General features: G+C 41.1%; 1 protein-coding gene across 4 annotated transcripts in view; it reads left to right on the top strand.

Moving 5' to 3' along the window:
• ARID1B (AT-rich interaction domain 1B) overlaps positions 1–13,610 on the top strand; it is a 325,953-nt gene that overhangs the window by 251,396 nt on the left and 60,947 nt on the right. For all 4 annotated transcript variants that reach the window (XM_035538357.2, XM_050709609.1, XM_050709608.1 and 1 more), the window contains 2 exons: positions 5,805–5,984; positions 12,407–12,734. In XM_035538357.2, coding sequence (XP_035394250.1) covers positions 5,805–5,984; positions 12,407–12,734 — 508 coding nt within the window. The remainder of the gene's footprint in view (positions 1–5,804; positions 5,985–12,406; positions 12,735–13,610) is intronic.

Below are 13,610 nucleotides of genomic sequence, written 5' to 3'. Positions count from 1 at the left end.
TGGACAAGCTGCATTTGGAATTTGCTGCTCTAGATCCATCTCAATTCTGTTGTGTTCTGGAAATCCTGGGACAGTGAATACAGCCCAGATGGCTGTCTGAGGAAGGAATGTCTGCCAGGAACTGTGTCACAAGTGTGCAAACATTTGCTCTTTTTTCTCGGGGGTACCGGTCAACGTCGTGTTAACACACTAAGCATTGGTAGTTTGTGTGATTTCCCCCCTACACCTCCTGCAAGTTTTTCCTTTATCGGTAGCGAAAACCAACTCTCTTTTCACATTTAATTCTTTTGAGCTGACTTCTAAGTAGAAAATTTCATGTTATTTTTCTGTAGTTATTTGATGTTTAGAAAATGTATCCAACATGTTTCTGCTTTTCTCACTCCATGATTTCCAGAGTAGTAAGTAGACCTAGCCCCTTCCTTAGCATCTGCCCTCAAACAAGAGGAACTTTCCTTTGCCCAATTCAGAAGGGTTCATGGGTTGTTTTGGTCCCATGCTCTTCCACTAGCCATACCTTCCTAAAAAGAGCAATAAGCAATAGCCTGATGTATTTTTTTTTCTCACATAAGTTCTTTTTTTGCGAAGTACCATGGCAAGTTGTATCTTACCTCATTTTTTATTTATCAAATTTGTAATTTAATGATGATCTGCTATTGCTGTAAACTCCAAAGTTTTCCTGAGCTTAAAATGAATAAGTGTTGTGTGTGTTTTCAGTTTTAAGTCATTCATGAAAATCAATGAACTACTCCTGGCTAAATCAAAAGACCTCTCATTGACTGTGGGTTAAGTGTGTGCCAGTAGAGAGTTACTGTCTATCAGCAGATATACAATAACTTGTTACTTTGCAATCACTTCCTTTGCATTTTAGATCCTGCTTTCCTGGAAGGGCTTTTTCATATTCAAGCCAAGGCTTTAAAAGATCAGAAGAATCCATTTCAGACTTCACAGCAACACCCAGCACATTCTATAGAGTTTTTTCGTGGTTAATACTAAAGAGATAGTATTCAGCAGATGATTTTGTATTGGTCATTGTAGAAATGTAATTAAGAGAGCCTTAGCGCATAATTTCTTGAAAGGCTAGTAACTCACTGTTGTTAATCTCTTTTATGTCTACGTATACATAAGGGAAAAAGAAGATTTTTGATGTTTTACAAAGGCACCATGTATGATATTAGCTATATGATGTGTGCTAAAAGGTGTTAGTAATATATAGGACATTGGGAAGTTCATTTTTGTCTTTTTCCTCCTCAAAGGAGAAGAAACACTTTTCTCACAAATATCATAAGCTTTATCTATTGTGTATTACATCTCTGCATTTTGCCAAAAAGGAAGAAGATAAATAAGCTGCTGTGTGACCGTTTTGAAACATTGTATGTATGTTCTATCAGAACTTACAAACACATTATCATTAATAATAGTGAGCTAATTGTTAATAGTATGCTACTGTTTCATTTGTAACTGAAAAAAAAAAAAGCAAAGATGGCTTTACAACTTCAATTGGGTTCTAATAAAAAGATCATTCTTTAGGTGTATGAATATAGTATAAAAATAGCTAGAATATGAGAGTACTTCTGGAAGGCTCAATATATTCAGCTACTCCTGAAATAGCTTAGTTTGCTGAATTCCACTCAAGTGTTTTCTTGGTAAGTAATCTCTTGTAGTGATGGCAAGTAAAGCATCATCTATACCTCTTTTATCACTAACATTAGGGGAAGGGAGTAGGGTTTGCTCACTGATGAGCATGTTGCCGTTGCAATTTTTAAAGCCTTAACTCCTGGCTGTTTCCTATCAATTTCTCTAAAAAACAATGACAAGAAAAAAACACCCTGTTGTCATAGAGGTTGACATGTCAGATGCAGTCTGGCTGTTTAATCATTCTACCGCCTTTACTCCAGTGCATTTCTAATGTAATCCTACTTCCCTTCTTTAAAAAAGCAAACTTTATCTTAGATCTAATTTTCTGGAAAGAAAATTTATTTCTGTTTGTATCGGTTATAAAATGAAGTTGAACACTAGGGAAAATGTGTGTAAATAAAGAAAAATGAATGTATGCCAGCTGCTCCCTTTCATTTCTGATCAGATTTCTAGAATTGATGTTGTTTTCTCTTTCTGATGCAAGCATGCTAACATTTTGACCAGGAACCCTTTTTCTCTCTCAGACATCTGAGCTTTCTGCAGATACTTGAAGCGCTTCAGACACGTGCACTGATCTCTGAAGATTTAGTGTGCTCTCACTGATAGATGAGGATAGAGTCATCTTAGTTCTAAGGGAATTCAGATCACATTATGGACCTGGTCTACCTTCTTCTCCATGTCATATCTGTAACTGAAATAACTCCTCTACTCTCTGGGAAGAGGTTGGAGCAGATCCTATTTTAAGGCCGTGTTTCAACATAACATACAGACAGTAATATGGCACAGATATTCTTCCTGCATTTCAGGCTTCCTTTTTTGTTAATTCTCCACCTGCCCATGCTCAAGAGAAGATAGCAAAGCCAACCTCATTTGAGCACAGTCTCACACCCTCTGGGATGATGACACTGGTGCTTCACGTCAATAGCAGTTAAGGAGTCTGTTCTGTTTGTGTTAATCCAAGCCCCAGAGCTTACCTGCTCCACCTCTCTTGCAGCATCTGTATAAACTGAAGTCAGAGCATGGGCCTGGGTAGTGTCACACAGTTATCTCTGCTGTGTAATTACCGGCATGGCATGCTTTTGGCCCATGCCTGTGAGTGCTTCCTGAGCCACAGCCCACGGCAGAGATGAGGCAGAACAAGGACTGCGTACAAGAGGCACATGGATAGTACTGCTAGGACTGAGTGGGGAGGTTTAGCCAAATGGACACAAGTGTCCCACACCACTCTCTAGGCCAGGGAATGCACCTGACGTGTTTTATTTATGACTGTGCATATAGCCTGGCGGTCCACTCCACAGCATCGGAAACAGATGAGAAGAATTTTCCTGAAGAAGACGTCATTGGGGTGGAAACATTTATTCCATTTATTACTCCAGTCCCTTCAGGAGCTGTTCTGACAACAGCAGAGCTGGCTAAAACTGATGTCCATGTTCTCCACTAGACTCAACGACCAGCAATTCCTCAGCATCTCCACTGGAAATCCCCACAACCCATGCAAGCTATAGCTTGTCAATGTGTCATCCATCCTTGTGTTAAGAAAAGTACGGCCCGTGATAACATAACTGGGCTGAAAACCCTCTATCACTAACACAATGTTTGCAAAGTTATCTCTCATTGATTAAAAGGCCCATGGTGAACAGAAAACACTCACTTCTTACTAGATACAGGACTGAGTTTACTATCTTTATAATAAAAAGCTTAGTGTGACCAGTACAAAATTTTTCATTTAAATGGATCCCGTGAGTGTGATATATATATGGTGTATGTGTGTCTGGAATGTGAGCATTTATTTCCTACAGACATGCAATTGTATTAGGTTTTTAAATTAGTTATAGTACTGTCAGAAGCAGACATAGGCTTTATAATAAGATTTGTGTGAAAGTGGAACTATTTTAAAAAAAGAGGGGTCTGTTTCAAAATCAAGCTAAATGGAGAAGTTCATATGAGCTTTTCTTTGCAGAAGTGTAGAGAAGTGTCAAGTGCCAATATTTACTAGTTCCCAAGCCTCCATTTCTCCTTCAGTTACTTGGCTTGCCCTCTCCCAGTGAGCACGGTTGGGCTTCCTTCAAAGCAGGTGTCGAGCTCTGACTTCACAGTTCACGTGTGATCAAATCAGTTGTCTGAGGTCAGGAAAACTCTGTGCATATTCTACCCAAAGTTACGGTTGTTAGAGTTTAAGTATGTTATGAGTTGAACTTTTCATAGTACAAAAGAACTGGGCACTAGTTGGAGCAAGGCCATCTTAGTGCTCATTTCTTTCCTTACAACTTGTGGCATTGAGCTTATTGTCTCTTTGATGGAGTTTCGGTGGCTGGAGAAACATGTTAATGGAAGAAAAGTGTGTGGAGGGCTCAAAAACTATATGCTATATATTTTGTTTGGACTCAAAGCGTAATTTCTGGTAACGTACACACCATTTTTCATTTGTACAACTTCGAGATACTGTCCCGTTCTGTGAAGCACTTTGTCATGGGTTTGCAAACAGGCATGCAACGTGAAGAAAGCCAGGAAGGTCGTTCAACTGGTATCACATCAGTAGCAGCAGTGTTAGGACAACAAGCTTACCCCTTTCCCTTTGGGACATGCTCATCGGAGCTGTGGTCTTCTCCCTGAGGGGAGATCTTCGAGCTGCCTGCAGTCCCCACGGGCGGTGGAGGCAGCTCGCCGGTCAGAGGAGCTGTAGTACCTTGATGTTTTCAGGTGCTAGTTTGATCACACATCCGCATGTAGCTCAGAAAATAAGTTTTTTTTATTCTGCTTTTTCTAATCCTCCTTTCAGCAGCATCCAGTTATCTACTGACTGTCAGGGGGTTCGTTCTTACCTTTCTCCCGTCCCTTCGCTGATGGAAGGAAAGGCCCAACCAATGCTGACAGGCCGGGTGTCTCCCTCGGCTTTCAACTTCAGACCTCCGCACACACACGCGCCACTAAAAGCGCTGGAGGGAAGAGGAAACAGGCGCCTTCCACAAACACTGTTTCAGCCCTCTGCTATGGCAAAGCAGGGGTGCCTGGACAAGCTTCAAGGCAGGCCAGAATGCAGATTTGCTCGTGCACGTTTTCTTACCTCACAGCAATGTGTGGTATCTCACGCTTCCCTGGGCAAGGGCGAGCCGTCAGGAGGCCTTTCATGGAGCTGGTTGCAGCAGAGCAAATACTGTGCCTCTGCATACCCCTGTTTTGCCCCACAGAAATACGAAGATGAAATTTCATATGCAAACAGAACAGGAAAGAACACGGATTTCCTCAAGAAATAGGAAAATAACTTGCTGTCTCATCAGTACGTCCTCTTCAACACTGAAAGCAGCACTAAAACTTATCAGGATGAAATACTACAAAACCATCATCCCTTCATAGATGGTTCACGGGCAGGATTGCAAGATTTCTCCCATTTTACGAAAACTTAAAAGAATAAACAGAAAAACCTTCTTCTACCTCTCATTTACTCGGCTTGGTTCTGTTCCTTTGTATGAAGTTTCCAGATTTTATAGCATTTTACTAGGTATTTGCTGCAGCTTTTGAACCTTAAATTAAATTGGGATTCGTTAATACATTTATGAAAGGAGAAGGAAGAGAGAATGTAGTGCAGACATGCTGGTGACAGACTGGAAGAAGGACCTAGAGCACAGATATATGCCAAAGTGACCTTTTTTCTGGCTGGTTTGGCTGGTCTTCACATAAAGGGAAATCTTAGCTTCTGAGGATGTGTGGGCAATAGGAATCTTTACAGTGGACTTTTGTAGGCTGAAGGTATGCATTTTAGTAGCAAACTGTATTTTTGGAAGTTATGATATTCCTATCATCAGTCAGGCAAATTCACTACTATTTGTTAGTTAATGCAGACATTTGCCTTTTTATTTTTTCTTCTAGAGATCATTCTAGTTTTAAAATCAGCAGCCATTTGTAACTAAGCAGGACTCCCCTGTCTTTCTTTTACAACTAAAAGCTTGTGAAGCTTGTATACAAGTTTTGGTTACTGAGACAGTTTTGCTGATTTCGAGGTGCATTTATTTCTGTTGTATGAACAATACTGGTTTTCTGGATATTTTTAGTCTGAAAATAACTAAGGAGTTTTGTTTGGTTTTTGTTTGTTTCTGGAATGTCAAGGATTTCTTAAATAAAGAACAGTCACATTAATATTAAATTTTACTTTGGTGCTTTTTTCCATTTAGGTTTTATGGCAGGCATACAGAGGAACCCCCAAATGTCACAGTATGGACCTCAACAAACTGGACCTTCCATGTCACCACACCCCTCACCTGGAGGCCAAGTGCATCCTGGAATTGGTAGCTTTCAGCAGAGTAATTCAAGTGGTACTTATGGGCCTCAGATGAGCCAGTATGGACCACAAGGTAAAATCCTTGCTGCTAATACTTATATTTTCATATACATATATATGTTTGTAAAAAAAAAAAAGAGAGAGATGTATCATGTATATAAGAAGACAGGTAGGTGTGTGACTTAATAAAAATATAAATAAATAAATAAAATCCACATACACACAACACCCCCATGCCCTGTCCTTTAAAAAAAAAAATAAAAAAGGTCATTCAGAGATGGAGCTACACCTCGTGGAAGCAACTGTTTCTGTTATTAGCACCTTTGTATAAAAATAGTGCTGATAAACTGAGCAAGGAAGTGATGAATCTGTTGCATTGCCAGGGCTATTGTTTAGGAGGCCTAGCATGTCATGTCTGCGATGAGGCTGAGTTTGACCACGCATGGAACAAGGGTCCGAACGCCAATCCCAAAATAGGACTTCTTTTCTTAGATGGAATCCCAAGGCCAATCTGAGATAGTGCAGTGACTGCGAGGGTTAAGTCTTCTAACGAGCATAATAATACTGTGGCTACTGTGGGAATATAATATTGAGCTCTAATGCATACGGTTTGTGAATTTTAACTAACCCTTCAGACTGAGAGACAGTTCCTTTTATTTTGCTTGTTTGACAAAATTGTTGAAGGACTAAAACAAAAACAGAAGAAACAATTTCTGCCCCTGGATGTTCAATGTATGCAACCTTGAACTTGTCGTTTTGCCTTTAATGGATAACCCCTATAAAGCATACATCTGTTTAGAGGTTTAATTTGACTTCAAGTCAAGCTGCAGAATATATAAGGGGAAGTATTTTCTTTAAAGGTACATCAAGAACCTCTCCTATTTCAGCAATTCCTACTATTTCTTTCTTATTGAAAATCATTAAAAAGGATTGGAACCAGAAATGGGAAATTCCATAAGGGCCCAGTGGCTTGCCCATGCTAGCAAGGATGGTTATTTCGGTCTCCAGGGTTTCTGAGAACTAGTTCTGTTGTTTGAAGGGCATCTTGCTGCCCTATGCAATGTTCCTTTTTTTTTCATCTCTGGGTTGCATTTGTTTTAGTCTTCTGAGCACAGGGCTACAGGCCAAACTCTCCTACTTGCTAATTTTGGCTCTGCCTTTTACTCGATCTTTCAACTTAGGCAAGTAGATTCATTTCTCTGCTTTGCTTTCCTTAACTGTAAAATGGGGCTAGTAATGCCTTATAGCCATGTGTGAAGATTAATTACCCAACTCTAGTTGACTGGTGCTTTCCTTTTATTTGGAAAGCGTTTTGTGGCCATAAAATGCTGTCCAAGTGCTTATTTTTATCTGCACAGAGAGCAACTAGCTTAACTGGTAAAAATCCAGTGGATTTATGATGTGCTATCCTGACTTCCAGCTGTACGGCTGCTGCTGAGATTCCGAACCATGGGAATAGTGGGTGTCAAGTGCAGTAAAACATTAGCCATCCACACTGATTGAGTGGAAAGGTTTTTGTACTAAATCAATGCATTTAAGTAACACGCCGAATACTACTTTCTTTTTTGCTTGAGTTCAGCAGTTCTTTTCCTCTCGCTGTAGATGAAAGTGCCTATGTAATGATTTTATGGGTCGCGGTCAGGAAGAAACAGCTATTAAAAAGTGAACTTGAGGGGCAGGAAGAAAATGAGCATCATTGTCATTAACAGGCCGTTTCAGAGGGGTCTGGTGAATAGTGTGATGGATGAAAAGCATGTTCTTTTGCCAGCTCTCAGAGAGTACTGGTGATCCTGTGCACTGGTCATCATAAAATTAGGGCCCTGCAGGCTTTAAGCTCTACAGGTAACAAATAGAGCAGAAGAATACTGCGTTTTCACTGGGCGAATGTGACCATTAATAAAATACTGGAATGAATATGATGATATTTCAGTCATATACTTACCTGGATTTAAGATTTTAATAGCATTTTTCATTTTTAATGAAAGTAATCTGTAATTACATCTCTTAACATACTCTCTTACAAAGCACAATTATATGCCGGTGTTGATGAATTTATAATACTGTATCCCCATTTACTTTTTATTGCCAAAATAACAAATAAATTAAAAACCACCTGGGTTGCAAACTAGTTCTTAAATTATTAAACTACAGTAATTCTCAAGGATTTTGTTTGCTTTTCTCATTTTACTCACATAGGCATTCCTCCAGAATATTGTTAAGCATTGGCTGAGTTGGATAGGACTGCTTGTATTTTTATATATGTGTCAAAGCATTTTGTGACATTAAGCTTAAATGTTGAGTTTAAACATAGTCTAAATATTGTATTTTGCTATGTGTTCAGTCCTGGAAACTAACGCTTAAGTCTGCTGTCTTTCTCTGCAATGGAATTGCTCGCTGTGGTGAAGACTACACCAGTAAGTTTGAGTTGGAAGAATTAACCCACAGTTCACAAGAGCAGAATGATCCATCAGATGCATATAGTTGATTTATTTGTTCTTTGTGTGTTTACATGACATTTAGATCTATAAAAAGAGTAGAACATATTTGCCCAGGAAGCAATTCTGGACTGGGGACCTAGCCCAATGCTGTGAAAGCATTTCCCACAAAAATAAAAAATGGCTTTGGCTGCACACTTCTATATGTCTGTGATATAAAACAGGAGCATAGAGTACAGAACAGTAGTTTAATTTTTGGTTAACTCCCAGCAGTTTTCTGTCCCCAAGAATAAAAAGAAGCAAAGTGAGAATCGGAGCTGAAAGAAACAGCCTTTCTGTTTTGTATTTGGGCAACATCTAGCTTGTGAGCTAATGAAGCTCTGGACTATGACCCGAGTATCAAACTGCTGTCACAGCAAAATGTCCTTTAAATGCACTCGGGAGAGCAGTCAGATACTACAGTCGGTTGGATCTTTTAAAACCAGGGCAGAAAAAAACTTACTGCAGATCCGTAAAAGCTGTCGGAAATGCATCCCATCTCCCTACCTTTTCCTGCTGAATTCAGCAGTAACACTGTTCTGTTTGGGTATAACAAAGAGAAGAACCACTAGTGAATGTATTTGAACCCAAACCCCAAAACTTCATGGTAAGTTAAACACCCTTTTGTTTGTGGTAAAGTAGTATGAATGAGTATTTGTGCTTTGTAACCTTTAATGTTGGACTGTAACTTTAATGTTGAACTCATTTCACAGAAGCACTTTGATATCTTGCTCCCACTGATTTCAAGAGCCTAGATTTCAAAGTGGTAGCATCTTAAGGATGAGCTGCCCTAACTATTTTGAGAGTCTGGACCTCTGAGTTCAGTCCCACACGTGCTACAGTCCGTGGAGTTAAGACTTAAAAACCAGCCATGCCTACTGAATTCCCCTAGGTGAAATACTTTACAAGGAATTCAGCACAATATATTTAAATTGTCTGTATCTGTATGGGGAAAACTTGATGGTTAAGTGAACATATAAACAATTCTAAAATGTCTTTTAGATACTATTTTTAATACCATGAATCTGACGTCTCTCCCTAAAGCAGAGAGCAAAGCTAGCAGGCAGTTCTCACATTGCCCTCTCTTTGGCTCCCCTAGAAATGGCAAGGTATCAGAGCACTTTGTTCAGCAAACCTGGACAAAGTGGACTGAAGTTTCAGCATGAACATCTGTCTTTGGCAGGTTGTTAGTAGGCTTTTTCATGTTTTATCTTCACTATGCTTCTTTTTTTCCTCCTGATTCCAGTTACCATGTTGTTTTCTGATTCATTTGAGACACCGTGTCTGTGGGCACAATTCTGCTCTGGTTGGGGGAGCTGGAATCAAAAATCCCTTTGATATGGAGGGGAGGAGTTGTTCGGTGGTATTGTACAGCCGCTGTTGCCAGGCTTGTACCCACTTGAAAAGTGTGGGCTCTTGGACTTGGCTGCCTGACACGTCCAGCTGATGTGGGCTGGCCTAGCATCTGCTGCATTCATTGTGTTTAATGCTGCATCCATCTGTTTTCTGTCAAAGCCACTGCCAACAAATTACTAATCTATTAGAGAAACATGGAAATAAGATTGCACTCCTCATTCCTGGCAATTCCTCTTGTATTTTGTTTGGCTTTTATTTTGCCTTTTTTGTGGTTTGGGAAAGGTATAAGAATAGCTAGTACTTGAGGTATTGAGGAAATGCTTAGGAAAAAAAAAAACATGGAAAAAACATTGAAACTTGTTTTCCTTACTGAGAAGATACCACTTCCCTGTGCTCTTGGACGTGTATCCCTGGAGATGAATGATTAGGAGCTATTTTAACTGAGCCACATATTTTTGTGGAGAAGATTCCACTGCTTTTTTTTTTCTGTGTTGTGCTTATGCTGGAGAAGCCAAAACATGAAAGAAGAGATTTTATGTCCCAATCCAAAATAGCATCAAAACAGCAATAGTGTTTAGCATTGGTGTTTGCTCCTCCAAGTGTGCTGCTGAACCGTACTTTGTAGAGCTGAACTGACAAAACAAATTGGCTTTATGTAAATTGGACTGACAGTAGCTCCCAGTAATTATGGATATCAGGTCTGCTAGTGCAGGGAATGAATTTGCTTCACTTTTGGAAGCAGTGTTTCTAATAGCACATACATAAAATGTGTTAACTGGGTGCATGTAATCCTCGAGCGTACATACACTCCACCTTACTGCATTGTATTTTTCTTGCAGAAAGCAACTGGGAAACCAGAGCAACATCCGAGTTCTGTGTTACAGGTTTAACACTAAGCAGAGCAGTAAGAAACTAACAAGCCCTTTGGTTTGTGGGCATATACAGGCACATACGTTGGATCAGAGGTGTGGCTTGAGCAGGTCTCAGCAAACAGAACCCTGGTTAGGAGCGATGGCTCGCTGCACAGCAAACGGTCAGCTGGCAGCAGCTGAGCCTAGAGGAGGAGAAGAAAAGACAGGGCGGTCTGAAGTCATCACGCAGCTGAATCTTCAGCCTTTCATCTCTGTTAAACCACATCTCGTGGATCCCTCTGTGAAAAAAAAAACACGCATGGCCAAATTTGGTTTCTAGAACAGAAGTGAAGCATTGTTCCATTTCCTTGGAAAGCGTAGGTCACACATGTTTTTGCTGAAGAGAACTTCTACCAGAGTGAGTCAGTTGCTGGGTGGGGAGGAGGGGAGGATTAGCCAAAGCACAGCAGCAGGAGCGTATGAATTAATTATGTGTGCATTCAAATGCTGAATGAATATATTTATTTTAAATATAAACAGGAGTTGCATGCCGCTGACTCCTCTGCCTGGTAGCTGAGGCCTGAGGAAAGATATAGCTGATTTCCACGCTCAGGAAGAGTCCACTGGCTGCCGCCTTCAAACGAGCGTGGGAATATCTAAGAGTAGTCAGGAAACTCTGCTCTGAGGCATCCCACAGGGAGGGAATGGGTCACATTTCCACTAATCTGGATGAGATGGAAATAAAGACGAGTCAAATCTGATGACCGAAGTAGTGTAATGCGATCCGTTTCTTAAAATACTTTTCTGTCATATCTTTACCATTTTTCTTTCTTTTCTCATGCTGTTTGGATCTGTTTCTAAAACTCTGAATGCCATATACTTACTTTTTCTTAGCTCTCAATATGATAGGAAAGTCAGTACTCAGGTAATCAAGTACTCAATTTAAGCTGCTGCAAGTGGTGTAGTTGGTTCCGGTGACAATGGAGACTGGGGTCAGCCAGGTTTTCATGCCATCCTTCATAAGGCACCTCTTTATATTAGCATCTTTGTAGTATTGGTGATTACTCCTGTAATACTAGTTTCCCCAGAAGAACCTCACTGTAAGCTAAGATGCTTTTTGCTGGCAGAGCCAAGCTTTTCACTTACCAGGGTGAGGGTGGGAGGGAGAGGGAATGTTCCTAAGGGCCTGGCAATAGGTCAGTCCAAAGCATCTCTGACACAAATGGACAGAATGGTTAGGAGCAAGGATCCAGTGAGAATAGCCTGTTGCAGAAATTGCAGGAAGATGAAGAATGAGGACATGAAATTACAAAAGTAAGACTCTCTCTTGAGCTTTTGTAATGGGCTTCTTACATGCCGTGTATCTCTACTGCACAAGGCGTTTTTGAACTGTGTGCTGTGTTGTTAACCCTCTGGAGGCCGTGTTTTTCTGTATTTGCTGTTATCCCATGACATTTATTAGGCAGAAAATGTTTAAGGGTACGTGGAAATGGTGTTCATAGGATAATTCAGGTTGGAAGGGTGCTCAGGAGATTTTCTAGGCCAATCTTGTACTCTAATCGGGGTCAGATGTAAGATCAGAGCAGGTTACTCAGGATTTTATCCAGATGGGTCTCAGGGGAATCCAAACAGCGTCTTTGGGCAGCTTGTCCCGTTCCATGCCTGTCCTCATGGCGACAAAGTCACTCCGACTTGGGTCCTGCATGGTTCCCTTCAGTTCGTATGTGTCACTTCTGCGGCTGCTAATGTCCTAAACAGAAATCTTTGCTCAAAGGCTTAATGTTATTCTCTGTTCTTTTTATCATTTTGTTTAGGAAACTACTCCAGACCACCAACATACACTGGCGTGCCCAACACAAGCTACAGTGGCCCAGGACCCGGCATGGGTATAAATGCCAACAGTCAGATGCATGGACAGGGGCCAAGCCAGCCTTGTAGTACCATGCCCCTGGGACGGATGCCATCAGCTGGGATGCAGAGCAGACCATTTCCTGGAAACATGAGCAGTATGACCCCCAATTCTCCTGGCATGTCTCAGCAGGGAGGCCCCGGGATGGGCCCACCCATGCCAACTGTGAACCGTAAGGCACAGGAGGCAGCTGCTGCAGTGATGCAGGCTGCTGCAAACTCCGCTCAGAGCAGGTATGCAACCAGGTGAAAGGAGCTGAAACGAGTGGCAGTGCTTTTCTTTATCATTTCTGAAGCAACGGTGCTGTAGAGGTGCACACATATGCGTTTATACATGTTCTGTCTGTGCCCTTGTCTCCGAGAGATGGTGTGTGGGAAGAATATTTTCTTTAAATGCAAGGGGAAAGCATGCCGTTGGATATTTGAGTTACACTCTCAAAAAGCAGCTGTGATGACGAAGATGACAGGCACTTCCATTTTGGTTCTTGGCACTGTAGGCTTTAGGAAAACCCACAGGGTTGTGGTGACATTAGGAGTTGAAAACAAGCCCTGTACAACTTGAAACCCATGAGCTGGATATGTGTGTTTGATCTTTGGTAGAGAGAGGGCCAGCACGTCCCTGGCAGCTCGCCCCTGCCAGGGAGTAAGGAAGCTTATGAAGCTGCCCATCAAGTCTTGTGCTTACTGCCCACGTTGTGAGTGGCAGCCATGATGACAGTTCTCTTCTACGGGATGTTCTTGTTCCTAGGCAGGCATGCTATGGGGAGCAGCTGGAGGGGAAAGGCAGAAGGAGGCATAAAATCAATGTGTAGTTATCTGGAGTTGATAACTGCCACCTATGCATCTGTAAGAGAGAATCTGCAAATTTAGGATTGTGGAGGCTGGAGCCACTGTCTGGCTTCTTGTCTCCCCTTTGGACAGCATAACTGCATACTGCCATTTGTGCGTGGATTTTGGCAAAGGCATTTTTCTGTCCATGGTTATTAAGATGACTGAATACTTACAGTGAAATCATATTTTCTGGGAAATTTTCGGATGAAGTAATTTCCACATTTCCCTGGACTGAAATAATTCCTGCTATATTTATTATCTTTTTTTTTTTTATGTTAA

This window comes from Cygnus atratus, chromosome 3, assembly GCF_013377495.2.
Source record: "Cygnus atratus isolate AKBS03 ecotype Queensland, Australia chromosome 3, CAtr_DNAZoo_HiC_assembly, whole genome shotgun sequence".
Lineage (NCBI taxonomy): Eukaryota > Metazoa > Chordata > Aves > Anseriformes > Anatidae > Cygnus > Cygnus atratus.
This window is presented reverse-complemented; position numbering and strand designations above follow the sequence as displayed.